The 27,479-nt window shown below is 47.6% G+C and overlaps 1 protein-coding gene and 1 pseudogene across 7 annotated transcripts; one reads left to right on the top strand and one right to left on the bottom strand.

Annotated features, from left to right (window-relative positions):
- The first annotated feature begins 61 nt into the window (after window positions 1-61).
- Window positions 62-27,479, top strand: LOC119818051 (solute carrier family 35 member E2A). 7 transcript variants are annotated; one of them, XM_038335581.2, is made up of 11 exons: window positions 63-396; window positions 7,335-8,083; window positions 9,450-9,582; window positions 11,290-11,767; window positions 12,441-12,576; window positions 13,305-13,432; window positions 16,045-16,165; window positions 19,105-19,158; window positions 19,663-19,735; window positions 21,221-21,366; window positions 24,697-27,479. In XM_038335581.2, the coding sequence occupies exons 4-11, from the start codon at window positions 11,449-11,451 to the stop codon at window positions 24,932-24,934; spliced, it is 1,215 nt and encodes a 404-aa protein (XP_038191509.1). In that variant the 5' UTR covers window positions 63-396; window positions 7,335-8,083; window positions 9,450-9,582; window positions 11,290-11,448; the 3' UTR covers window positions 24,935-27,479. The 7 variants fall into 7 exon arrangements, with proteins under 7 accessions (XP_038191513.1, XP_038191509.1, XP_038191507.1 ...); XM_038335579.2 differs by lacking the exon at window positions 7,335-8,083; XM_038335582.2 differs by lacking the exon at window positions 7,335-8,083 and having other exon boundaries at window positions 63-401.
- On the bottom strand, window positions 2,219-4,230 carry LOC119818053 (annotated as a pseudogene).

Here is a 27,479-nt window from a genome sequence, read left to right as displayed (position 1 = left end):
TCTGGAAGGAACCAAGGTGTCCCCCAGGGGGCTCACCCGGACCCGCTTCCGCCGTGGCGACTTCCTGTGCGTCACATCCGGTTCCATCCCGAACCCGTGCGTCCCAACTAGAAGCTCGCTGCGCCCTGCCCGCGCACCGCCAGGGGGTGTGTAGCCCTCAGCCTTGGCCGCGAACCCAGCTCTCCTCCGCGTGAAGCTGCTCGGCCCCGAGTGGGCGGCGTCGGGGAACCTAGCTGCATCGTCCGTTGTCGTGGGGGGACGGCGCGCAGTCGACTCCGGTGCATCCTGCAGAACTGAGCCCCACGGGGGACGGGTATCACCTCGCCCTGGAGTCAGCCCGGGTCAAACTAAGGACCGGGCGCCCGGGTGGCGGGCTTCGCAGGGCTGGACGCACAGGTAAGGTGAGACCGGGGTGGGCACTGGCGGGATCGCGGGCGGGCTGTAGCCGCAGCAGGCGTCGGGAAGGAGGCGCCGCCCGGATGGCAAGTGCAGGCACTCTGTCATCTGCCTGCCTCTACTGCCCCTGGCTCCGGAAGCATGTTATTTCGTGCTGTAAATAAATGGGCGACTCCGCCAGGTCCCGAGCTGCAACTTTATTTTAGCGAGCTAGCGTTTTTTTGTTTTTTGGTTTTTTTCTCTCAACTGGAACTTTCCCGGCATAAAACATTTTGGCTGCAACACTGATGGTTTGAATCCTTGAGGCGTGCAAAAGAATAAAACAAAAAGCAAAACACTCTGATCTAGAGGTGGGTTCCTTGTTCAGTGTTTTGTTGTTTCATTAAGTGAGGAGTTAGGAAGGCTTTTAAAATGATTTTTTTTTCCTGTGTAGACAGATTAGAAGATGGGAAGACAGAGAACTAAAGGACCCGTCTGCTACATGCAGCTTTGTGGTTCCTTGTAATCTGCGCACACCACATAAATGGTCCTGAAAGTACTCATTCCTCAAAAGCCACCATAGCTGCAGTGTGTTGCTTTAGTCAGGGGTAACCACCCTCCCTCAGTACTGACTGGCCTGATGCAGTGCCGATGTTTGAAGCAAGATGGGGTGGACAGAATGTGAGCACCCTTTGCTGGGATATTTCTCCTAGGTAAACTTGCAGACATGCATGATATAGGTTTGATGTGTTTTCTCTAAATCAACGCTGACCAATCCAGATGTCCTGGCCAGGTATTTGAGAACATCCCCAGTCCTCTGTTCCACCTGCTCCTGTTCTTCCTTTCCTTGTTCTCCAGTTTGTGATGGGCTTTGAGCATTCTAGGCTAGCCTTCTGCCTGTGAACCTCATCCTCCACTAAGGACAGATTTAAAAATGCATGTGTGAGAGCACCTGGGCCGTGGCATATGTGGAGTAGATTGGCAGGAGGTCCCTTTACTCCCTGAGCTATCACTTCAGCCAAAAATAAACATTCTTGTGGGGTGGGGCGGGGAGGAAAAGGTTTATTTCGTGTTAATATCCAGGTAACAGTGCATGACCAAGAGAAGTCAGGGCAGGAACCTAGAGGCAGAACTAAAGCAAAACCCATGGAGGAACATCGCTTACTGGTTTGCTCCGCTTGGCCAGCTTTCTTATCTAACCCAGGACCACGAGCCCAGAGGTGGCATTGCCCACAATGAACTGGGCCCTGCCACATCATTCACCAGTAAAGAAAGTGGACCACAGACTTGCCCACGGGCCAGTCCAGCGAGGTTTTCTCCTCAGTTGAGACTCCCTCTTCTCAGATAACTTTAGCTTATGTTAAACTGATCACTCCTTCCCAAGCGCTGACACCGACTGGCTCACGGGAGGCCATGTTACCCAAGGCCCATCCTGTGGATCCCAGAAAGACTCTAGGTTTTGTAGCTCTGGCCCAGAGGCAGACCTAACTGGATCAGATCCCCCGAGAACGCCTGTGGGCTCTCGTCTGTTGCCAGGGACTTGTGAGCACAAAAGCAGCAGTTGAGGCCTTTTGTTCCCATGGCCACTGGAAATGCAGGTGGGTAGGAAGAGCTCAGGAGGGCACGTACATACACACCCTCACAAGACTTGGGCACAGATCCTCTTCATCCCTCCCAGGCACTGGAGGACACTGTCCTACTTAAGGATGATGGCCAGGCATCCTCTTGGCACACGAGTGGAGCCCTCACTGTGGCTGTGTTGCAAGAACATGTCAGTCTCACATAGGAGACCCACAGTCTGTCACCTAGGTGTCTGGCCAGGAATGTGGCAGCTGCAAGCTGCTCAGGAGAGGCCTGCTTGCTCCAGGTCCTGTGGCAGCACCCGGCCCTTCTTGTGGACCTCCCGCAGCCTTCACTCGGCCTTCATGGCCTTCTTGCGCAGGTTCTGGCGCCGCTTGTCCTGACGCTGCTGCGTCTTCTCTACCAAGTGCTCTGAGCGCGTCTCCCACCAGCACAGCGCTGTGCCTTGCACGGCTTCCCGCAGCAGGTGCTCGTTGTCACGGATCTTCACACCTTCAGCCTTTTACTGCAAGTTGGTCCATTTCATCTTGGCCTCCAGTTCTTGGACCTTGCCTGCATCCTGGTCTTGCAGCTCTTCCAGCCGGCCCTGCTGCACCTGCAGACACCAGCTGCCTGTAGTTCCTGCCTGTCAGTGGTGCCAGGCTTCCTTTCACCTTCTGCCGCTTCTCCTTCCTTTGGGGCCGGCCGGCCGGCCACATCTGGGGGGGCCTCGGCTGGCAGGGCACATCTGGGGGGCCTCGGCTGGCAGGCCACATCTGGGGGGGCCTCGGCTGGCAGGCCACATCTGGGGGTGCCTCAGCTGGCAGGGCACATCTGGGGGGCCTTGGCTTGCAGGCCACATCTGGGGGGCCTCGGCTGGCTCCTCCTTGTTCTCAGCCTTTGCTCCCTTCTCCTTTACGTGGAGCTCCTTCCGCTTCCTCTTCCATTCCGTCTCCTATTTCCTCTGCTGTCTTTTCTCTAGAGTGGCAGCGGACAGCTCCTTGGTGCTACCCTGGTCCCAGACAGCCGCTGTCGCAGGAAATCCAGTGCAAAGACAGAATCAGGTGCTGTGACTTGGCCATCTTCAGGGGACTCCAGGGAGCTGGAGTTCTTGGGTTTCTTAGCCCTAGAAGAGGTGGGAGCCGTCTTCCCTGGGGGCTTAGTCTTGTGCTCTGTAGCTTTCTGGTCCTGTTCCTGAGATTTCTTTTGTGTTTTTTTTCCTTTTCTTTTTTGGGGGCCTGGCAGCTTCCAAGTGTTTTGTTCTGACAGCCCACTTGCTTCCCTGCCGCTTGGGGCCAGGCTGTGCGCAGATCTTCTTGGCCCAGTCCTGCAGATATGCATCCTTGGCTTGCAGAGAGGCCATGGTTGGAGGCCACACTCGGAGATTCCGTGGTCCTCCGTTCTGCCAGAAGCACCATGAACATAGGCCAAAAATAGACATTCTTAACCTGAGATTCATGGAACTAGAAAATGGAAAAAGTAAACATTGAATGGTGTAAAAATGGTATCTTGAACCGGGCATGGTGGAGTGTGCCTGTGATCCAGCATTCTAGAGGCTGATACAAGAGAACTGACACATTCAGGGCCAGCCTGGGCCTGAATTCAAGATCCTGTCTTAAAAAAAAAAAAAAAAAAAGGGAGCCGGGCGGTGGTGGCGCACGCCTTTAATCCCAGCACTCGGGAGGCAGAGGCAGGCGGATCTCTGTGAGTTCGAGGCCAGCCTGGTCTACAAGAGCTAGTTCCAGGACAGGCTCTAAAAAAGCTGCAGAGAAACCCTGTCTCGAAAAACCAAAAAAAAGAAAAAAAGAAAAAAAAATAGGTAATCTCACTAGATTACCACTGCCTGCTAATCCCAGGCAAGCAGCTGTTGGTTCTTGTAGCTTTAACATCATGTCTTTGCTGTTGGTCTAGAGCACTGTGTGGCTCGTTTTCCTTTGAGCTCTGTACGCACATCTTCGACGGCCTAGAGTCACACAAGTCAGGTCCTGTCAGCAAGGGAGTCTTCTGTTTGTTTGGAACAGACAGGGTTTCTCTGTACAGCCCTGGCTGTCCTGGCATGCACTGTGTAGCCCAGGATGGCCTCAAACACATAGATCTGCCTGCATCTGACTCATGAGTGCTGGCCAGCAAGAGAGTCTTAACAATCCAGGGGAAGGGAAGTTACATCTTGGTTTTTATCTGTTCCTAGAAGTACGTTTAATCTGAGAGGGTCATGGTGACTCAGACTTTACAGCCAGTGATAGGGTTGGGTGGCTCGTTCTGCATACCTCAAGATCAATTTGAGCAGCTGTAACTGTCTCCCAGGCCCACGCAGGTAAAATCAGTTGCCAGTTCTTATGCAAGCAGCTTGTTGCCAGATCTCTGCTGACCTTCAGCTTTTGCAGGCCAAAGTCTTTCTTATCTTTGTAATTGTCGTGGATTGTGGATTGGTAAGGCAGAACTGGACCAGGACTGGGAGAGTCGGACTCTGCCAGACTAGAGCTGTGTAGACCGTGGTTGATCTGTAGAGTCAGACCCTGCCCCCAAAGGTCTTTCCTACTTCTCCAGGAGCTTGTCCATGTGGTGTTATAGTAGCCAACAAATAATCTCCGATTTTTAAAAATTTTATTTTATATGTATGAATGTTTGCTTCCTGTGTTTGTTTCTGAACCTTGTGTATGCCTGTTGCCCCCCGAGACAAGAGGGCATTGGATCCCCTGAAACTGGAGTTACAGATGGTTATATGCCACAGTGTGGGTGCTGGGAAGCAAACCTGGGTCCTCTAGAAGATCAGCCAGTGCTCTTAACCACTGAGCCATTTCTCCAACACCAAATGATCCCTTTAATTCAGCACTGCGTGGGAGCAGTGAGCCGGGCAGCAGCCAGAATGCTGCCTGCATCTGACAACTGTCCTTACTTCTGAATCTGGTGTCGGTTGTCTAGAATCTGGGTTTCTCTTTGTGTTGCCGTGACTGTCTTGGTACTGACAAACAGGACTGTTCTTGGTGCTCAGTGTTGTTCAGAGCCCTTTCAGTCCTCAACCTGACATAGGTAATGCTCAGAAGTTTCTTCTCTTAATATCATCGTGTGGTTACTTTTATTTTTTAAAATGTGTGTAGGTGTTTTGCCCGCATTTATGTCTGTGTACTGCCCACTGGGGCTAGAAGAGAATACGGAATCCCCTGGAACTAGAGTTACAGATGGCTGTGAGCTGCTGTGTGGTTGCTGGGAATTGAGCCTGGGTCTTCAGGAAGAACAGGCAAAAACCTGCTGAACCATCTCTTTGGCCCTGACGATTTCTTTTCTTTTCTTTTTTTTAATGATATTGTGAGTTAAACCTTGGGCCTCGTGTATGCTAACCAAGGATTCTGTCACTAAGCTATATCCTTAGCCTTTTTTTATTTTTAGACAAAGTCTCACTTAGTTGCCTGTTAGTCTTGAACTTGCTTTGTGACCCAGGCAGACCTCCAGTGCGTGATTCTCCTAGATGGCTGGGATTGTAGGCCCTGACCAAGCCTTGTCCTTCCAGAACTTTTATTCTTATTGCTTCCCCCATATCTAGTAATGTCTCCTTAGTCTTTTAATCTGTCTTTGAGCTGCATTCTAGGTCGTTAACATAGCTTTTTCTGCCCTAATAGAATAACTTTTTCTTTTTATAGCTGTACTTATTTTTTTAATTAATTATTTAAATTTTGAGACAGAGTTTGGCCACACAGCCCCGCTATCTTGGAACTCACCATCTAGAACAGGCTAGCCTTGAACTCACAGAGCTCTGTCTCCATCTCCCTCCTAGGTGGTAGGATGAAAGGTGTTTTGTCGTTGGATTTTTCTCTGTCCCTCCTGCCTGCTCCCTAATAACGATACAGAGACTTATTAATGATGAAAGCTTGACTAATAGCTTAGGCTTGCTTCTACCTAGCTCTTGTAACTTAACCCATTTTTATTAATTTACGTGCTGCCACATGGCTTGTGGCTGTCACCTCTCCTCCTGCATGTCCTGCTTCCTCTGCATCTGGCTGATGACTTCACCTTCGTCCCAGTGTTTTCGCTGCCCCCAAAATCCTGCCTAGTGTTGGCCATTTCACGTTTTATTGAAACAGTCCCAGTGGAATATCTTCACACAGTGTAAAGGAATATTCCACAACAGTGTGTAACCACTGTGGCTGAAACTTTTTCTTTATTATTTTTAAGTTACACGGAGTTATGTGTCTTGGTTACTTTTCTATTGCTGTAATGACCAAGGCAACTTGTAAAAATTTAAAAAAAGACACCTTTTTTGGCTTGTTTAAAATTTCAGAGGTTGAGTTTCTGAGCGTCATGGGGAGCATGGCCACAGGCACAGTCATGGTGCAGTCTCTACGAGCTTACATGATAAGACAGCACCCACAAGGCACAAAGAGTAAGTGTGTGCACTAACTGGACACACACACACTTCCTCCTATAAGGCCACACCTCCTAATCCTTACCAAACAGTTCTACCAACTGGAGACCAAGCATTCTTAAATATATGAGTTGGTGGGGGCTGTTCTCATTCAAACAGTCACACTCCACTCCCTGGCCCCAAGACGTTTACAGCCATATCATAATGCAAAATGCATTCATACCAACTTCAAGATTCCCCAGTCTTTCAGTCAAGACTTTTTAATTTCTCGAGACAGGGTTTCTCTGTGTAAACAGCCATAGCTGTCCTGGTACTTGATTTGTAGACCAGGCTGGTCGCGAGCTCACAGAATCCACCTTCTTAACTGTAATCCCCTTTAAAGTGGAAATCAAATTATATACTTCTAACATAAAATGACACAGAATATACATGACTATTCCATTACAGGAGGAAGGGGGACACAGTGAGGAGGTCCTGGACCAAAACAAAAACTAGCATGGTAAGCTCCAAATCCTGTTGGTCATGTCTGATGTCAAAAGACTTAGGTGACTCTTATACTTGTTACTAACTTGCTCTTACAACTTAACCCATGTTTCTGATCTGTGTGCTACCTCTTGGCTTGGTACCTTTGTTCAGCACTGCTAGTTCATACTGCTTTTCTTTGAATCTCCTGGTAACTCCGGCTTTCTTCTTCCCCGAAAATCCTGCCTAGCTATTAGTCAGCTCTTTTTTAACCAGTGAGGGCCCGGTAGCAGTGTGCACACCTTTAATCCCAGCACTCAAACCGAGGCAGAAACAGGTGGATCTCTGTGAGTTCGAGGCCACCCTCGTCTGCAAAATGAGTTCCAGGAAGAGCATGTGCCCTGAAGAGAGCTCGAGAGTTTAAAGGTGGGCATCACAGTTGTCTAAGGAATCTGTAGCTATGCAAGAAAATTAAATAAGAAACTGCCTTATTCCAGGTCCACAGTGAGAAGTGGGTTTTCAAAAGCCAATCATGGGGTATAGGTCTGAACCTGCATTTTCTCTTTTTCATGCCTAGCTACCCAGGTCTCAGTCTCTGTGGGTTCTATTCAAACTTGGACACCCACCCTCAAGCCTGACAAACCCACTTTGATCCCTTAGGCCTACATACAAGAAGGTGAGAACCAACTCCTTCAACCTCCACAGACATGCTATGTACACATAAACCCACCCCTACTCACAAAAACCACGTAAACAAATGTAATTTTTAAAATTGGAAAAGTGGCTGCCTGATGAATCTCATGGGTTTATGTTGACCAAGGCCTGTGGGGTTTCTGTGCCCTGTGCTGGCCTTCCTCTCAGTGCCTGGTCAGGTGGGCAGAATGGGCGGTTTGTCAAAGGCCAACCGTCACAAAGACTGTGTGCTGGGGAGGGGGGGGGGAATTGAAACAGGTTACTACACTTCCCAAGCTGGCCTGAAACTTAGGCTCCTCCTGCCATATCCTCCCCATGCTGGGGTTACAGACTTGCACCTTATTCCTGCTGACCCTGACTCTTGGAAGGCCAGGTATAGAGTCTGTTTGCATTTGCACTGTCAGAATGTTCTCTGATCAGTGGAGTGATCAAAATCCACCGGTGTCACTGTGGGAGTGGCTTCTCTCAGTGGTTCCTTGCTTGGCTGCCCTTGAATCATCAAGGAGCATGAAACATGATCTGAAACTTGAACTTTTCTTTGAGGTTCTCTTACTTTACTGCTGGAGATATCGGGCCTCTTCCTCTCTGTTGCTTATAGATCCTGGGTCTTCATTTGAATCCATTCATTTGATGGTAGGAATTTGTACTGCTTGGTCCAGTCAGAAATGCTTAACATGGGAAGATTAGACTCTATTCTTGGGACATGGGCTGTGCCAACACGCACGCTGGGGGTGCAGACGTTTCATGGTGTTAATGCCCTGAGTGAAGAGGAAAACAGGAAGAACTGTGTGGGCAGGGAAACAGATCCTGGCTGGAGAATCTCAGAGCAGGAAAATAAACCCTGGCTGGAGGACCTCAGACAAGTGCAGCAGAAATAGGGGTGTAGCGTCTGTACCATGTCTTATAATGGTGAGCATATGCACATGCTGTGAAGGGTGTCTCTGCTCCTGAGGGCATCCAGCAGAAACACTTGGAGAGGATGAGTGGATATTCTGAGTTGTTCAACCCAAGTGTTGATAGTGGAGGATGCATGCGCCATTTTGTAAATAGGGAGATGGTGCGTGGTAATAACTGCGGGAATGAGTCTGTCTAAAATTATTTTTTTCCTTAAGTTATTGTTACAGAAAGTTCCTAGTTCCATGAATGGTCTTAACCAAGCTTGAGTGGTGAAGGCTGGGATGTTGGGCTTTGTAGGGTCTCAAGGCCCATAGCGTCCTAGGGCTCTCAGTGGGCATATTGCCTCACCAGAGGACAAGGACCAGGTGCCTGATAAGAGCTGAGTAAATGACTGCTGGGAGAAAGAGATAGTTGAGCAAGGGTGAGTACACATTTGAGCTCAAGCTTTGTTTTGTAATATTTGTAGCCGCTTGCATTATCTGTCAGTGCTGAGAGCACGGGACTTCTCTCATCTCTGTTTGCTGACCTGATGGATGTTCACACATCTTTAAAATTACACTTTACTTACTGTGTAGGTGTTGGTGGATTGGTGGTGAGCTGTGTGCAGTGGTGTGGGCGCAGAGGGCAGAGACAAGTTCAGTAGTCATTCTCTGCTCCGCGCAGAGAGTCCCAGGATGGCGGTACCCGACGAGCCATCGTGCTGGCTCTGTTGTCTGTCACCCTTGCCCTATAGTGAGCACAGTGTTGGAAGCTCAGTGGTGGCTAAGGAATTTATATGCTGTGTTTGGGGGTAGTGTCCCCTGGAGATTGGAGCAGAACTGTTGAGAGTCTCCATGCTTTGGATCTGACAGGGAGAGTGGAGCCGTCAACAAGGGGGTAGCTGAGCGCTGGAGCTTTAGGGCCACTGTAAGAGGGTATAGGGCACTAGCACAGAACAGAATCTGCCTGCCAAAAATCTGTCTGTTTGAGGAATTCTCATGGGTTGTTTAGCTCCTGAAATACAAAGCCTAGGAGGGATGGTTGGGGGCCCTGGATGTCCCCAGGTATAGACATTACTCCAATACCTTGGCAGTGACTTTTGTTTCTGAACTTTTTCTTCCAGATAGTAAAATGGCCACTCTACTTTCAGTCTGACTGCTCTCCTGGGCAGGAAAGGGAGATGGTGGAGTATGAATTCTCTTTCCATCCCAGCACAGGGCCTGGCCAGTCCTGGAGCCTAGGACGTTCAGCTACCAGTAAGTTGTCACTGGAGCCAAACTGTGACATTGCCGGTGGTGAGGAAGAAGAAAACCGCATTTGGTAGAGGTCTGGCATAACAGAACCCAGGGCGCTGGAGGAACAGTGCCATCCCCATAGTGGTTTGGGACACACTGCAGGGCTTCTCCTGTGTACTGAGGGGTCATGATGGGAGAAAGAATACTTGCTAGGATCAGGTGACACCAAGGTAATGAGACTTGGCAGAGCCCTGGGTGGAGAAGGGTGACTGGACAGGCTCTGATATTGCACTGGGTACAGGACAGGGCTGCAGCCTCTCCCAGCTGAGTATGGCATCCTCTATACTACAAATAGCAATAGCAAAGTACATAGGGTGAGCACAGGCAGGCAGTGTGTACATCCTTCACTATACACACAACATTTGACATGAGTCGGGCACATGCAAACATGGAAGTATGAACTAAGAAGGGTCCTAGTGAGGTGGGAACCATGGTATCCAGAAGGACATGAAGCTGGATCACACTCCGGAACTAATACCTGCAGTGTGCCTCAGAAAGAGGGATGGGGTAGAGAGACACTTGCAGAAGTCCCGACTTTGGCTCCCATCACCTATACGGTGGCTCACAACCCTCTGTAAACAGAGATCGGCCTGCCTTTGCCTCCCAAGTGCTGGGATTAAAGTCGTGTGCCACCACCACCCCGTGGTGTTTCAGTTTTTGTTGTTTTTATTGTTTGAGTGCTGAGGCTCAATCAAACCTCGGGCCTTGTGAATGGTGGGCAAGCACTCCACCAAAGACCTGCGTCCCCAGCCTGGAATGAAGTTCTGATGAGATTAAGCAGGTCAAAGACAAGGCCCTGCTTAAAGCCAGAACTAGGAGAATGCCACCCTCCACAGGAGAGCAGCATGGTTGGCTCTGCTTGAGACTTTAAGAGTGGTAGACGTCTCATTGTAGACACTAGCACGGGTCTGGAATGTCCTCGGGCCAAGCTTTGATGACTTAGACTCATGTTTGTCTGGAAAGTAGCATGAACTTGTCCTGGGCCCTTGGAAAGCCTTAAACCAGGATAACAGGTAATGGTGCTGTCTGACATACTCGTCCATCCACCAAGGAAAAAGTGGGCCTAGGTAGCCACGGTCTGTGGATAATGAATCAGAGACTGTAAAGGATATGAAAGAGGAATTGAAAGACCAAAATGAGAACAGGCCAATTTGAAACAGAAACAAATAGGACTTTCATGAATGAAAAACTCAATGTGGTGAGCAGATAGAAACTCTGGATCAAGTACTAAGGGTTATCTGTGGACAAGCCTGATGCAAACTGTCTTAGAGACCGGGGCAGAAGGAGCTCCAAGTCTGGGTTGAGCTGAGCCAATCACGGAAGAACCAGCCTGGCAAGAGTAAGAGGACTGCCTCAGCCCGGCACCTTCCGAGGTCGGTGGGGTCTCGGGTCCAGGCAGCTATACTTCCTTATATGGCAAGATAAACCAGAACAGAATCTTTGGAAGACGAGAGGAAATAGTGACAGGAGGGCCCTGTCAGCTTGTGGAACAGCTAGCTCAGCAGCAGACCGCAAACAAGGTGCAGGTCAGGCCCAAGGTTGCTCCCTGACCTCCATGTATGTGTCTTCCCTTAAACACACTCAGGTGCACACCTGCATCATACACAGATTACAGAAGAATATGAGATGCCCACAGTTAGTAATATGGTTTCTTTTCTAACGTTTCAGCCTTTGCGTCCTCACTTTGCTGGAAACAGACATGTCGGGGTCCACGTTCATGCAGACCAGGACCGCTGCCTGCTCCTCCAACTGTGTCCCTCTGCTGGGGAAGTCACTTTGATCCATGTGGTCCATCCTTGAGGTTCACTTCCCACAAGTCCCCTCAGCATGTCATCAGCAAAATCCCAAGCACCGGAGGAGACAGTGCCTGGCTGCGAAGAGGAGCTGAAAGGAAAGTCACTTCTCACTTGGGGCTCCCTTTTTGGTCACCGGAGTGAGAAGATTGTCTTTACCAAAGGTGATGGAAGTCCAGAGGAGAGCCTGCTCACCGTCACCATCACGGAGACCACTGTCATTGAGTCAGACTTGGGTGTGTGGAGCTCAAGGGCTCTCATCTACCTCACGCTGTGGTTCTTCTTCAGCTTTTGTACGCTGTTCCTCAACAAGTACATCCTGTCGCTGCTGGAGGGGGAGCCCAGCATGCTAGGTAATGCTGCCTGCACCGGTGTGCTCTCCTGTTGTAGAGAGATGCCGTGCACCGCGGCCCTGGTCTGCGCTTATGTGCTAGACCACAGTTCACAAGCTTTGGGAAAGGGGCTGGAGGTTGAGAATACACACGCAGAGACAGACCGACACACAGACCTTCAATCACTGGTACCAAAAGCCCCTCTTTATTAGCATCGTGTAGGCTTAAATACACTGCAGCCAATGGCCAACAGGTGAAAAATCCCATCCTCTGATCCTTTAAGCTAGGCACAGCTTCTGGTAACTTCAATTAGAAGGTCCTAGGAGGGAAGAGCAGCTGAAAGCCAGGACTCATTAGTCCCAACAGAGAGAGAGCCCAGCATGCTAGGTAATGCTGCCTGCCCGGTGTGCTCTCCTGTTGTAGAGAGAGAGAGAGAGAGAGAGAGAGAGAGAGAGAGAGAGAGAGAGAGAGAGAGAGAGAGAGAGAGAGAGAGCGAGAGAGAGCCCAGCATGCTAGGTTATGCTGCCTGCCTGGTATGCTCTTCTGTTGGAGCCGATGCTGAGTGGCCAGAGGCCACCAGGAGGGAAGGAAAAGCTAAAGGGGCTTACTCAGATGTGTCCTGGAGTGAAGGGTGGTGTCTGTGCTCACGTGTGGGAAAGGACTGTTCTCAGTGCGACCCATGCTCCCTCCACAGGTGCTGTGCAGATGCTGTCTACGACATTAATTGGATGCGTTAAAATATTTGTTCCTTGCTGTTTGTATCAACACAAAACCCGGCTCTCTTACCCACCCAATTTCATCATGACCATGCTCTTCGTGGGCCTCATGAGGTACAATGTGCTGGCCATTTTACTTGTTTCTTTAGATATAAAACACCTCTCCCATCTGAGTGTGTTGGTGCATGCCTTTAATCCCAGCACTCAGGAGGCAGGGGCAGATGGGTCTCTCTGAATTTGAGGCCAGCCTGGTCTACAAAGAGAGCCCAGGATAGCCAAAGATACAGAGAAACTCCAACTTGAAAAACAAAAAACGAAAAATATCTTTCTAGTTAGTAAGTATGGAAACCCTATTGGTGGCCTTAGCAATTAGTGCGTCTGAGTATGTGTTTAGGGCACAGGATACAATTACAGGGCTATCCAGTTGTGGGATACCCATCAGTTAGATTTCAGTTTTGTGGCCACATGCCACATGCATTCTTCTGAGTCTTTTATAAGGCAGCCTTAAAAAGTAATTGAGTGCACAGCTTTGATCCCAGCACTTGGGAGGCAGAGGCAGGTGGATCTCTGTGAAATTGACCAGTCTGGTCTACATAGTGAGTTCCAGGACAGCCAGAGCTACATAGTGAGACTCTATCTCAAATAAAACTTTTAAAAAGGTAACTCAGTAGTGGTTGGAAGGTATTTGCCATCCTGGAGTGCAATAGGGTTGCCCTCACCTGGGACTTGGCCTACTTGTTGGGAAGAGGGACCGGATGTGCCCACTGGTCGTGGCTAAGCACTTGGAGTCTGTTTTATAAGCAGACAGGTTCCTTCTCATGTTGCTCTTCTCTTGTTTTAAGGTTTGCCACGGTGGTTTTGGGGCTGGTCAGCCTGAAGAATGTGGCAGTGTCCTTTGCTGAGACTGTGAAGAGCTCAGCTCCCATTTTCACTGTGATCATGTCACGAATGATTCTGGGGGAGTACACAGGTAGGGCTCTCCTGGGCCTGCCCTTGGGCCTGGCCTGGGCCTCGGCACCTTTATATTTTCATCTGTAGTGTTTCCTGCTGCCCATTGCCTGCTGGGTCTTGTTCCGCTTCCCAGAGTTTCTCAGCAGAGAGCAAACCTAGGACCCACCAGTGCTGGGACCATTTGTTCTCACTTTGTGGAAAGTTCTCTTGGCAGTCCTTTGAGCAGATGCTTCATCAAGCTTGCTGAATGCTCGACCTGTTCTTGTGGGAGGATGAGGGGGTCAGAGGAGGATTGAACCTCATAGTTTCGAACTGGCCAGAAACTGGAAAATGAACGTCAGGCATATTTATCCAAGGGTTGATCCTTGATCCAAAAGCAATAAGGCAATGCCCACATACATAAGGACTCCCTTTTTAATGGACAGACAGGTGACTTCTCCAGGGTGTGTTGTGACTCTTTTGAGTTTTTTGGAGACAGGGTTTCTCTGTGTAGCCCTGGAACTAGCTCCGTAGACCAGGATGTCCTTGAACTCAGAGATTCACCTGCCTCTGCCTCTGCCTCCCAAGTGCTGGGATCAAAGGTGTGCACCACCATTGCCCAGCTTGCTTTGTGGTAACTGTTTCTCCATCCTCCCCAATGCTTAGGGAGTCAGATTTATTTTAAAAATGTGTATTATATAGGTGTAATACACATTATAAGCAAGCAGTACACACCTCTAATTCCAGGACTTGAAAGGCAGAGGCAGGTATCCCTGTGTTTCGAGGCTAGCCTGCTCTACATAGTTCTAGGACAGCTAGAGCTACTTTAGTGAGACCCCCGTTATAAAACAAAACAAAAAACAAAGTAGGATTATTTCAAATGATTCTACTACAGCATGATTTGACTTAAGATGATGAACAAGCTTCAAGCAACCATTCACTTGTCAAGAACAATTAGAAAATGTTCTTGAAATTTATCAAAAGGCATTGGAGAAGGCTGAGGTACTAGTTCTTTGTTTTGTTTTTTCAAGTCAGGACTGTGTAGTCCTGACTGTTCTGGAACTCTGTAGACTAGCCTGGCTTCGAACTCAGAGACTAGGTTTTAAAGGAGTCTAGGTTCGCCAAGAGAAGTACTCTGGTTATGTGTCACCATTTCCCTAAGAAGTGTTTGATCATTGTGTGGTAGCTGAAAATCTTGGTGACCCAAGGAACAGTCTGAAAAATGTCAGACTTAGAGCTGGGATTCCGACTCTGTGAAGCCCAAATTGGACAAAGGCGTTGGCTGTACCACAGCTGCCCAGAAACAAACTCAGGTAGTAACATATATTTAGTTCTCTCTGGAATTTTATACATGTTGTGCACCATTTAAATGAAAATTACCAAAGAGACAGAGGGTAAAGCTAACCATAGCAACCAAGAAGAAGCTTTTCTGGTAAGACTTTGTAAAGATAGCCTGAGTATCCTTTCCTGAGCTTGGTCCTCTGTGCTCAGGGATCATCAGTTCCTCCGTTACTTCCCAGGAATTCACATCCCTGCGCTGGACCGTACCAGCCTGTGGTGGTACAGGAACCATTTCTTGTGATCCTAGGATTGTGACTGTTTCTTTTGATAAACATAAAGGGCACATGTCCACCGGGTGGCGCTGCCACTGCCTTTAATCCCAGCACTCAGGAGGCAGAGGCAGGCGGAGCTCTGAGTTCGAGGTCAGCCTGGTCTACAAGAGCTAGTTCCAGGACAGCCAGGGCTACACTGAGAAACCCTGCCTCAAAAAAAAAAAAAAAAAAAGAAAAGAAAAGAAAAAGAAAAAGAAAGAAAACAAAGGGGGTGGGGGATACATGTCCTTATTTTCTTTGACAATTGAAATAAGTCCTCTATGTAGAATTGAAAAGGTTCTGTAAAGTACCTGTTGTCATTTACAAAATTAACATAGGTGGAAAATGTGATATGCATTGCAGTGAACAGAATTTTTTTTTTTTTAAGATTTATTTATTTCCTGGCAGTGGTGGCATACGCCTTTAATCCCAGCACTAGGGAAGCAGAGGATGGCGGATCTCTTTGAATTCAAGACCAGCCTGGTCTACAGAGCTTGTGCCAGGCCAGGCTCCAAAGCTACACAGAGAAACCCTGTGGAGGAGGGGGTTAATTTATTCGCCGGGCGGTGGTGGCGCACGCCTTTAATCCCAGCACTCGGGAGGCAGAGGCAGACGGATCTCTGTGAGTTCGAGGCCAGCCTGGTCTACAAGAGCTAGTTCCAGGACAGGCTCCAAAGCCACAGAGAAACCCTGTCTCGAAAAACCAAAAAAAAAAAAAAAAAAAAATTAATTTATTCATTATGTATACATTATGCCTGCAGGCCCAAAGAGGGCACCAGATGTCATTACAGATGGTTGTGGACCACCATGTGAATACAGGAACTGAACTCGGGACCTTCAGAAGAACAGCCAGTGCTCTTAACCTCTGAGCCATCTCTCTAGTCCTGTTCATTTTTAGAGGCGGGGTTTAGAGCAGTGGGTGAAGAAGGAGCTGCTGCTGAGTTCAGTCCCTAGGACCTAATGATGGAAGGAGAGAATTGTCTGCACAGGTTATCCTCTATGTGTGCGTCATGGCCTGTGTACACCCACACTTACGCACGTCCTGTTTTGTTCTTGCCAGGGCTGTTGGTCAACCTGTCCCTTATCCCAGTCATGGGAGGACTGGCATTGTGCACAGCCACTGAGATAAGCTTCAACATCCTGGGGTTTTCAGCTGCGTTATCCACTAATATTATGGATTGGTGAGTTCAGATCCCAAGGGGAGATGGTGAAGGAGGGTTGCTTAGGAAGGGCTGGTTTTTGCCTTATCTGAGTCCAATGGTGTTCAGATCCAAGCTGAGCCAGGCTCCACTGTCCTTCCTTTTCTCAGGAAGTACAACAGTAAGTTCCAGATCAGTGCATTTTCTCCAAACAAAGCTGGAATTTGATGTTGTGTAGTCCTGATTGCTAATATACAACTAGAGGCATACGGTTACACGGTAAGGATAATCGTGATAACCAGAATGGTAGCTAGACTGGTGTGGTGGCACACATGCCGGTAATCTTGGCAGAAGCAGGAAGATTGCTGTGAGCTACAGTCCATTCAGGAATATATAGTGAGACCCAACCTTTGTTGGTAACAAGAATACCAACAAAAAGCCATAGTGAGGTCTCCTGCTCTTCACCTATGTTCCATGGCATTTATGCACATGCCTCCAGACATGTGTGCCTTCTTTCTCTCTTCCCCCCTCGCGTATGTGTGTGTGTTAAACTGTAGGATAAACTTGGTAATTAATAGGCTAATTCTAAGAAAAGTGTGGTTGGCTGATGAAAATACAAACTTAATTCTGTATGTCACATAGTTAAGCTAAATAAAACCAAAGAAGCCAGAGACCATCTCTCAAGACTGTAGAGCCAGGCTGCTGGATTCTTGTTTCTCTCCCTGGCTGAGTAACTATGTCCTGATGTCTCTCGGGCAGATGCCAATCATATGGCAAAAACCTGGGGGAAATGCTGGATTGGTGTTGTTAGTCACACAGTCTGCTGAGGACAGATGTCCTATCCCAGTCCTGTTTCTTTTTCTTATTTTCTTCTCACTTTGAAGTCTAGACTGCGATCCTCCTGCCTCAGCCTCCCCAGTGTTGAGATGACAGGTACTGTTCAGTGTGTGTGGCTAATCACTTTGTCTGACAGGTTATTTCCATCTATGCTGTCACTGAAGGTCATCCCAAAAAACCTGATCTTTTGGAACTAATAATCACTTTAAGGTTTTTCCTATTTTTGTTTTTGAGACAGGGCCTCTCTATGTATCCTTGACTGTCTCTATGTATACTTGACAAAATGTAAAACTCATTTTGTAGGCCAGGTTGGCTGTGAACTCACAGAGATCCACCTGCCTCTATCTCCCTAATTCTGGAATTAAAGGCATGTGCTACCACGTCTAGCTCTTTGAAAGAAAGAAAACGGCTACTATAAGGATCTACTAGTTTGTTATTACTGTTCCTGCTGGAGAAAACAGCTGGCCTTGCAGTTAGGAGTGTTGCATATGAGCAAAAACGGAAACCATTCTTAGCCGGTTCTTCACCCATTGATGCATTTGCTCTAGGCATTCTGCACTGTTTGTGGTACTTCAGAATCACACACAGTCTCTTTGCGCCTTGTTCTGTTGTTCTTCACTAAACATTCTCCACGACCTGACTTTTGTGACTTCCTCTCGGTCCTCCACACACACTGAAACCTTCTGTTCAGAAGCCAGCCTGCAGGGAACTGAATCTTTGCCAGTTTTTCACTGCCTGTTGGGTAAGCGTTAAAAGGCAAACCACTAGATGAGTACCGGACTTCTGAAGATGTTCTTGATTCGTGCTGTTTTACGGCTTGAGACAGCGTCCTTGATCACTATTCTGTCCGTGCGGATTGGCATCACCTTTTCCTACACTAAGTTAAGATCCTTCTCCAGTAAGAAGTTAGGCAACAATGTCCCACTGTGTCAAATTCTATCTCTGAGGTCACTTTTGAAGCCAGAATTGTTTTATTTTCTCATTGGCTATTTGTATGTTTCCCTTGTGGTCTGTCTGTTTCTAAGTTCTGATTTTTCCCACTAGGGTTTTGCGTGCAGGACTAGTTTTAATCAGTCATACACATGCCATGGAGCCCTCTTTTGCCTGGAACCCAAGGCTACTGAATTTATGGAACTTCATCCCCAGTGAGCTATTTTGGTTTTGTTTGTTTGCCTGCTTACTTTGCTTCTTTTGGTTGGTTTTAGATTTTTGTTGTTTGTGGCAGGGTCCCTCTACTTAGCCCTGGCTGTCCTAGAACTCACTACGTAGACCAGGCTAACCTTGAATTCAGAGGCCTGGCATCAAGGGCGTATGTCACCACTCCTGGCTTAGATTTAATTTTTTGTTGTTTGTTTTTTGTTTTGTTTTGAGATGGAGATTCTCTGTGTAGACTCAGCTGTCCTGGAACTCACTATGTAGACCAGACTGGCACCAAACTCAGAGATCTGTCTGCATCGTCTTGCCAATACTAGAGTTAAAGGCATGTGCCACCACTACCCAACTAGATTTATTTTTATTATGTATATATGAGTGTTTTGTTTGCATGTATGTATGTGCATCACATGTGCACCAGTAACCTTCAGAAGCCAGAAAAAGACGGTGGAGTCCATGGAACTTGAATTATGGAAGGTTGTGAGCCACCCTATCAGTTCTAAGAACCAAACCTTTGTCCTCCTATAAGAACTGCTCTTAACCACTGAACCTTCCCTCCAGCCCTTTTTTGGGGGTTTGAAACAGGATCCCACATAGTCTAGGCTGGCTTCAAACTCATTATGTATCTGAAGATGACTTTGAATTCCTAGTCTTCCTGCCTGAGCTTCCCATGTTGGGGTTTTCAAAGCGTGCAGAGCAAAACCATCGTGGTGCTCTGATGTTTGAGAAGGCAGGTCATTCAGGCTCTGTTTACTTGTCTGTAGGGACAGTAGGCACAGTTCTACTCCATGAGGTGATGACTGGACACACCTGGTACAGGACTGGCTTCAGGCGTGTAAGTGCCTGTGGCTGTTGGTCTTCGGGCGTGTAAGTGCCTGTGGCTGTTGTTGGCCTTCAGGTGTTTAAGTGCCTGTGGCTGTTGGCCTCAGTGGGCGTTTGATCATCACCTTATTCCTGACTGACTTTAAGTGCTTGATGTCTCTTTGTTCTAGTTTGCAGAATGTTTTCTCAAAAAAGCTTCTCAGTGGGGACAAATACAGGTTCTCGTAAGTATCCCCAGTAAGAGGATTTATAGTTTCTAATTTTGGCAGTGGTGGCAGTAGCAGTAATTGGGGCAGGGGTGAGACAACATGTCCGTGTAGTCCTGGCTGTCCTAGCATTCCCTGTACAGAGCAGGCAAAGATCCTCCTTCCTCTGTCTCACAAGTACTGGGATCAAAGGTCTGCACCACCTCATCCAGCACCGACTATAATTTCTTAAGACCCAGCAGGACTTTTGGTCATTTTACAGCTCTGAATGAGCCCTGGGAGCCTGAACTCATTTGGTTTAAGTGGCTTTGACAGCTCTTTGTGAAAAATTGAGAGAAACCACCTGCTTCCTAGCTCCCTCCTCGGGTTACCAAACAGCCAGCTCAGGTCATGGGGACCCTCACCTCCTTGACATTGTGGGAGACACATTTCTGATTGCTGATTCTTGAGTTTCCTTTGCTGAAAATGCCTGGGTGGAAGCCCAGACCCATGAGAAAGAGCGTGTGTTTCCTGTTCCCCCAGGGCCCCGGAGCTGCAGTTTTACACCAGTGCTGCTGCCGTGGCCTTGCTGATCCCAGCGTGGGCCTTCTTCATGGTGGGTTTCCAGCCTGGCACCCTCCACACTGGGGTTCAGGTCAAGAAGGGCGGGTGGCTAAATTTGAGTTTTGTGTTAGGGTTTTTCGGCTTGCTTAACTTACCTTTTATTATGGAAATGATTTTGCCCATTACAGAATAGTAAGCAGGTTTTGTTGAGTCTGATTATGTAATCCTGGCGGTCTGAAACTTGCTATGTAGACCAGGTTAGCCTCGAACTGACGTAGCTATGCTTGCCTCAGCCTCTTAGTGCTAGTGTTGAAGGGCTCTGTCCCCACACCCATCTAAGTCAGCAGTTTTATATTTGAAACCACCCGTAACTTCCTTGTCTAAGTTGCCGTGTAGCGAGCTTGTGGGTGCAGACTACCCCCAACACGTTTCCTGGAGTCCCTCCATTTATGGAGGTGCGTGTCTGTGTAAACCTTTCTCCTTAAGACACGTCACACTGGGAAGTCTGTACTGATCATGCTGTGGGTCATAGCTTTACCTTGCCCCACAGTTCCATGCATGGTAAAGAATTTCTCACATTGGCACCCTTTGCAAAAGGGAGTGTGTCTTTGGAATATAGTCCCGGAGCTGGAATGTTCTCACAATACACACACAGGAGTTCCAGGTTCTTAAGATCCTTACCAATGAGGGTTTTTGTTGGTTAAAAAACAAAAAACATACCCAACAGGGTCTCATTTTGTAGCTCATTTTGTGGCCTAGAACACATTATATATCCCAGGCCGGTCTCACATTGTTGGTAGGCCTCACCTCAATCTCCAAAGTGTGTACGTGGAGGACATAGGACAGCTTTGGGAGTCAGTCCTTGCTTTCCCCCTTATTCGCAAGCCAAGTTAGCTGTCTTGCAAGTTTCCGAGGATTCTCCTGTCGCTGCTCCCACTTATAATACGAACAGTGGGATTATAGACAATACTGCCATGTTTAGCTGAAGATATGTTCTGGGGATCTGAACTTGAGTTTTGTTTTTGTTTTTCGTTTTTTTGTTACTGCTTTTTTGAGACAGGGTTTCTCTAACTCCTGGCTGTCCTGGAACTCTCTTTGTAGACCAGGCTGGCCTTGCACTCACAGAGATCTGCCTGCCTGGCAAGTGGTGGGATTAAAGGTGTGTGCCACCACCACCCAGCTCTGGCATGAGTTTTCATACATGTATTCCAAGCTCTTTACTTACTGAGGCATTTTCCCAGCATAACCTCCCTCCCCACTTTTGAGATAAGAGCTCGTGTAAACCAGGCTGGCCTCAGATTTGCTGTTTTTCTCAGACTGTCCTAGTCCTCCTGTCTCTCTACCTGAGTGCTGGGATTGTAGGCATGTAGCATGCCTGGTCCATGCTGAATGTCCTGATGAATGTGCACATTGCTGTCTAGCAGGCAGGCATTCAGAACTCCAGTGTGACTGATTTTCAGTTACTTGGCAGCGGTGATACCTTACCTTCTCAGCAGCGACGACAGGCCAGAAGAACCGTCTTTTGTTTTGGCCATAGGATGTCCCTGTGATTGGTAGGAGTGGGAAGAGCTTCAGCTACAGCCAGGACATGGTGCTGCTGCTGCTGACGGACGGTGCCTTGTTTCACCTTCAGAGTGTCACCGCATACGCCCTGATGGGAAAGATCTCCCCTGTGACTTTCAGGTGAGTGAGGTTCTCCTCCATAGTGACCGCTGGGAGCACATTATGGTTCCTTTAATATTTTGTACCAATCACTATGTGAAGCAGATTTTCAGGGAACATTTTCCTGGAAGTCTTTGTTGCAGAAATTTTCCTGAGATTCTTCAGGTTATTTTTTATAGAGAGCAGAGCTGTCAGAGTTCTCTAGGTGTGCTGTTGGCGTGTCCCACGCAGGCGCTGGTGACCACAGGTTGTCCCTGAGTACACGAGTCCAGTGGCAGAAGAGTTTTCACTGTCTGATTTTAATCAGTTAGAGTTTTCACTGTCTGATTTTAATCAGTTTACATTTTTTTCTTTTTTAATTTTCTATTCTCTTTGTAGCCCTGGCTGTCCTGAACTCACTCTGTAGACCAGCCTGGCTGGCCTTGGACTTAGAGATGTACCTTCCTTTGCCTCCCAAGTGCTGGGAATAAAGGCGTGAGCCACCAACGCCTTGTTTTATTTCTGTTGTGAAAGCAATAAATAAGTACACGTCCCTTAGTATCTTAGGGAAACTGTTTCTAGGACCATTCACTAATATCAAAATTCACAGATTAGTTTTTCTTTTTGAGATGCTCTTATATATAGCCCAGACTGGCCTGGACCTCACTGTATAGGCCAGGACACCTTGAGCTCCTTATCCTCTCTCTGTCTCCCAAATGCTGGAATCAAAGCCAGGTGCTACCATATCTGATTCAAAGCCACAGATCTTAAATTCCTTATATTAAATTACAAGGAATTTGCAGAGAAACTGCATTCATCCTCTTAAGACCTTAGAGCTAACAAGATCTGTGTAATGCTGCATAAATAATTGCTAGACTGTATTCCCCCCGCACCCCCAAAGACAGGGTTTCTCTGTGTAACAAACCTAGCTGTCCTGGAACTAGCTATGTAGACCAGGCTGGCCTTGAGTTTACAGAGATTGACCTGTCTCTGCCTCCTGAGTGCTGGGTTTAGAGGTGTGCGCCGCCACCTCCCAGCTTGCTATACTGTACATGTACGGAGTAATAACAAGAAAAAAAGTCTATACACATTCAATATAGGCTCGGTTTTTCCCCAAATATTTCTGTCTGTGGTTTACTCCAGGCATGTTTAACCCATAGAATTAATTGTTGTCATCATAGAAAGGTCAAAAGGAGAGAAGGCTCAGCGGTTAATAGCACTGACTACTCTTCCAGAGGACCCGGGTTCAATTCTCAGCACCCACATGGCAGCTCACAACTGTCTATAACTCCATTTCCAGGGTATCTGACACCCTCATACAGACATACACACGGGCAAAACAACAATGCATATTAAATAAAAATAAATTTAAAAAGTTGAACAAGGCAGAAAAGTATAAAAATTAAATTATTCATAATCCCAGTCCAACATAACAAAAGTTCAGGCATTTTAACGTATTTCATATTAACTGTTTCTACTGGGGCCTAATGTGTGCATGGGGTCAGTTTCACTTAACAAATTAATCTTAGGGTTTTCCCTCGGGTTTATAGAGATCTTGACAGTACACATGGTGTTTGTCTCATTCTGTTAATAGAGAGCAAGCTGAGGTATTTAGGGGCAAGTGTCACAGTGTTGCTGGCAGTGGTGGCATAGCACTCAGAAGTTTGAAGCAGAAGAATAGTTAGAAGCAAGAGTAGGATCCACTGTGAGAGCTCTCCCTCCCCACTCCCCAGGACACAGCATCTCCAGCTGACCTCAAAATATTTCAGTCCAGGGACTGGAAATTGGCTCAGTAGTTAAGAGTGTTTAAATATTTATTTATTATTATGTATACAGTATTTTGTCTGCATGTATGTCTGCAGGTCAGAAGAGGGCACCATATCTCATTACAGATGGTTTTGAGCCACCATGTGGTTGCTGGGCATTGAACTCAGGTCCTCTGGAAGAGCAGCCAGTGCTCTCAACTGTTGAGCCATCTCTCCAGCCCCATGTTTTTATTGCTCTGAAAGAGGACCAGGATTCAGTTCAGTGCACCTGCGTGGCAGCTCACAGCCATTTGTGACTCGAGTTCTAGGGAATCCAATACCTCTTCTGACCTGTGAGCACTGCATATAAATACACACAGAATCAAATAAATATTTTAGTTCAAATACCTACTGAGACAGGCATTGTAGCTTATTGTAATTACAGCATTCAGGAGGCTGATGCAGGAGGACCACTGCAGGTTCAAGCCAGCCTAGGGTATATAGCAAGCCCTTGTCTCACAGAACTAAGACAGGACCTGGAAAGATGGCTTAGAGATTAAGAGCACTTGTTTTTCTTGCAGAAGTCCTGGGTTTGAGTCCCAGCACCCACGTGGTGATTTACAACCATGCATAACTCCATTTCCAGAGGATATAAGGCCTTCTTCTGTCTTCTGTGAGCACCAAGTACATATGTGGTGCATATACAGACATGCAGGCAAAACACACAGAAAGTGAAATAATAAATAAAATGATTTTAGAAAGGGTAAAACTCCTAAGGCCAAACTGGGTGTGATAATGCAGTTATAATCCCAGAACTTAGGCAGAGGCAGGCTTGGTAGTTCAAAATCAGCCTTGTCTATTTGAGAGTTAGATGTTGGTTTGGGCTGCAAAGGAAGGAGAGAAGGAAGGAAGAAAGCTCAAGCAAATGCGGCAGAATCCATTCTTCAAGCCCAGGTGCTGGGAATACATCAGGTGTTTCACTGCCTTGCCTTGAGGGTTTTCTTTTAAGTTTATTTACTTAATATGTGTGGGTGTTTTGTCTGAGTGTATGTGTGTATATCATGTGATGCTTGGATCCCATGGAGGCCAGAAGAGGGCATCGGATTCCCTGGGACTGGAGTTACAGACAGTTGTGAGCCACCATCTGGGTTCTTTGGAAGAGCAGCTTCTACTCTTACCCACTGAGTCGTTTCTTCAGCCCCTGTTTTGAGATTTTTCATTTAAAAAGAGTAAAACTGGGGGCTGGAGAGATGGCTCGGCAGTTAAGAGCACTGGCTGCTCTTTCAGAGGTCCTGAGTTCAATTCCCACCAAACACACGGTGGCTCACAGCCATCTATAGTGGGAACTGATGGCCTCTCTGGCATAAAGGCGTCCATGCTGATAGAGCACTCATATACATGAAATAAATAAATCTTTAAAAAAAGGAGTAAACCTGAGAAATAACAAAGTTGCAGACGAAACCCCTCAGTGCTAGGTACCTTATCCATGTCTCCCTTAGGGCCAAGACCCCGGGCGGACAGCACAGCAGCGGTACGTGGGGTGACAGCTGTCAGTCACTGCCACAGCAGGCTTGCCTCTGTGGGTGTGAACCAGCACCTGACTGTTTTCTCTGCTCTCCTGCCATAGTGTCGCCAGCACTGTGAAGCACGCCTTGTCTATCTGGCTCAGCATCATCGTTTTTGGCAACAAAATCACCAGCCTTTCTGCCATTGGCACCATACTTGTCACAGTGGGCGTCTTGCTCTACAACAAGGCCAGGCAGTATCAGCAGGAGACCATGCAGAGTCTGGCCACAGCCAGTAGCCGAGGCTCAGAGGATGACACAGAACCTCTGGTTCCCCAGGACTCAAGACAGCACCACTGAGCTCCTTCTGATGCCGTGTCCCACGGAAACCAAGCCTAGACTGTCCTCCTGCACTGTATGCTGGAAGAGAGAGGCAGACTCTGCAGGCAGGTCTTTTGTTCCTCGCTGGACACCAGATGGGGAGTTTGGGGATCAGCCTGACAGAGCCCTGCAGGAGGAAGCAAATGACCTGCAGCTAACCGGGCAGCAGCTGCCCAGCCTGCAGTTGTACCAATGACTCGGTGGGGCCAACTGTGGAATAAGCACAGGTTCCAGTACCAGCAAGAGTTGCTGTCTGCTTGATGCTGTCCGGGAGATCTCAACTTTCTTATGACCACCACCACCACAGGCACCGAAGCCTCCTGTTTCCTGAAAGAAATTCCAGATGCCAATGACTCTAGCATGGAGCCACAAAACCCTGGGGATGCAGAGTGGCTGACAGAACAGAGGCAAGTGTCTCCTTCCACGGAGGAGTAGAGCTTCTATGAAGAGAAAGTCTCTGCTACATGGGGCTACCCCACTCCAGGTTTGCTGTCCCGTGTTTCTGCTACCCGTTTGGTGATTTCTCCAGCTCGGGCAGATCTGTAATCGGAACAGAGGCCCTGGAGTTCCTTTCCATCCTGGTATAATGAATGTGCAGCAGGCAAAGTTGACCACCCTGCCAGAGTCCCCTTCTGGGTGATGACAGGGAAGTTTTGCGGAGCATCTGAGTGTTTACAGGTTACCTGCATGTACAGTGACTCATTGTAGCAAAGCAGGCACCTGTAGCAGCTCCAGGTGCCCAGAGTCTGTCCTTCCTCCCAGGGTCACTGGTGCCGGAGCTCAAGATGCCTGAGCAGTGGAGGACCATAGTGGGGGCTTGGGCATGAGATACTAAGGTTTTACTTATTCGTCAATTTGTGGGTTCTGATGTGGGGTGGGGTGCAGCCCATGACCAGCCAGTCTTTAAAACTCTCTTCTCCAGTAACCCAAACGCCGAGACTTAGGAGCTTTAGCCACTGGCTCTTTCAGTTCCAAGTCTCACTTTCCCTGCTGTCCATCTTCGGGGCCCGTGCTGGTTCATTGACTTCCAAGTTGGCTTCTTGCCTGGAAAAGGACCCTCGACGAGACAGATTGATTTGAAAAAGAGCAATAATTATGTCTAATTTTTATTTACTTGAAAAAGTCTGCTATGATGATGGATCAAAATGAGGCCTTTTAATCTATAATCCGCCTTTTCAGAGAAGCTGGCTTGTGTTCTGGACACAGGCTAGGTGCGTCTTCCCTGTGCTGAGGTCACCTCCACTATGAAGGGTTCTCTTAGTTGACTTTCCCCAGGTTTCTAGTTCCAGTAGAGGGCAGATGATGGGTGTTGGGTTAATCTGTACATTAGGCCCTATCTCCTCAAGAACCTGGCTGTGGAGCTGCTGACACACACAGGACATGTGTTTGGGCAGTGGTTGGAAGATTCCTCTGGCCTTCTTACAGATCTTGTCTAATTACGTTCAGAGCCCCAAATGTCTGGCTTCTGAGTAGCACTTGGAATTTCTGTCTCTGTGTCCCATGTGGAATTAGGAAATGGCCCATTGTGACTTGTTCTGTCTACTCCTCCACTTCAACAACCTTTCTGCCTGTTTTGATTTTCTAAGTTTGTGGACTAGAAACAAAAACAAAGATTTTCTTAAAGCAACTTCTTAAAAAGCTGCTTTTGAGACAGGAAGACCATGGCATCTGTGCTAGAGCCAGCACCACAGCCTGTCCGGCTTTACATTCCATGCACATCCTTGCCACATGGCCACCTCTTCCAGCATTTTCAGGATTTCTGGCCATTTGTTATGACCATACCATCACAATATTTTTTTATTAACGTTGTCAGTACTTTTATATCATACTGTGTTTTTCTGTTGCTGATGTACATGTAGAAATATCATGGTTTAATTTTTCCTAAGTCCATGTATTTGTCTGGTCTTTTGTAACAGAACACCGGATGAACATTCTGAGCCAGCCATCTGCTTCCTCACTACACACATAGTTAAGAGATAGACAGATTTCTAATTTCAGAACGCTTCTAGGGGCTGTAGAAAAGACTTGGTGGGGAAGAACAAGTAATGCTCTTGCTGAAGACCCATGCTCAGTTTCCAGAACTCATGTAGGGTGCCTCACAACTGCCCGTAACTCCAGCTCTAGGGATTCTGATTCCTCTAGCTTCTGTGGGCATCTGCACTCACACACACACATATACTTGTGCGCACACACATGATTTTAAAATAAGTACATTAAAAAAGACTCCCATGACTTTGGGGTGTAGCTTAGTGATCTGATACATTGGTGTCATTCATTGTGAAACCAGCACACATGGGATAGAGGGAGACGAGACCCCAAAACTTCCACCACAGTAGATGGATTTTGTTTAAAGTTGGGCATGGTGGCACTTACCTGTAATCATAGTCCTGTGGAGGCATTAGGCTATATAGTTATTCCAAGGCTAACTTGGGCTACATATGAGGATCCTGTTTCAAAATTAAAAAAAAAAAAGTTTTTTTCTGATCTTTGTAATTTCTTACATACCAGCATTATAATCTGTCTG

The sequence above is a fragment of the Arvicola amphibius genome, chromosome 6 (assembly GCF_903992535.2).
Source record: "Arvicola amphibius chromosome 6, mArvAmp1.2, whole genome shotgun sequence".
Classification (NCBI taxonomy): domain Eukaryota; kingdom Metazoa; phylum Chordata; class Mammalia; order Rodentia; family Cricetidae; genus Arvicola; species Arvicola amphibius.
The sequence above is the reverse complement of the archived record's forward strand: the minus strand, read 5'-3'. Positions and strand labels throughout refer to the sequence as shown.

Excerpts from the sequence above, each read along its gene's own strand:
- LOC119818051 (XM_038335580.2), top strand. The coding sequence starts at position 11,449 with ATGTCATCAGCAAAATCCCAAGCACCGGAGGAGACAGTGCCTGGCTGC. Across the intron at positions 16,166-19,104 it reads TCCACTAATATTATGGATTG|TTTGCAGAATGTTTTCTCAA; the intron begins GTGAGTTCAGAT and ends TCTTTGTTCTAG. Across the intron at positions 19,736-21,220 it reads CAGCGTGGGCCTTCTTCATG|GATGTCCCTGTGATTGGTAG; the intron begins GTGGGTTTCCAG and ends TTTTGGCCATAG.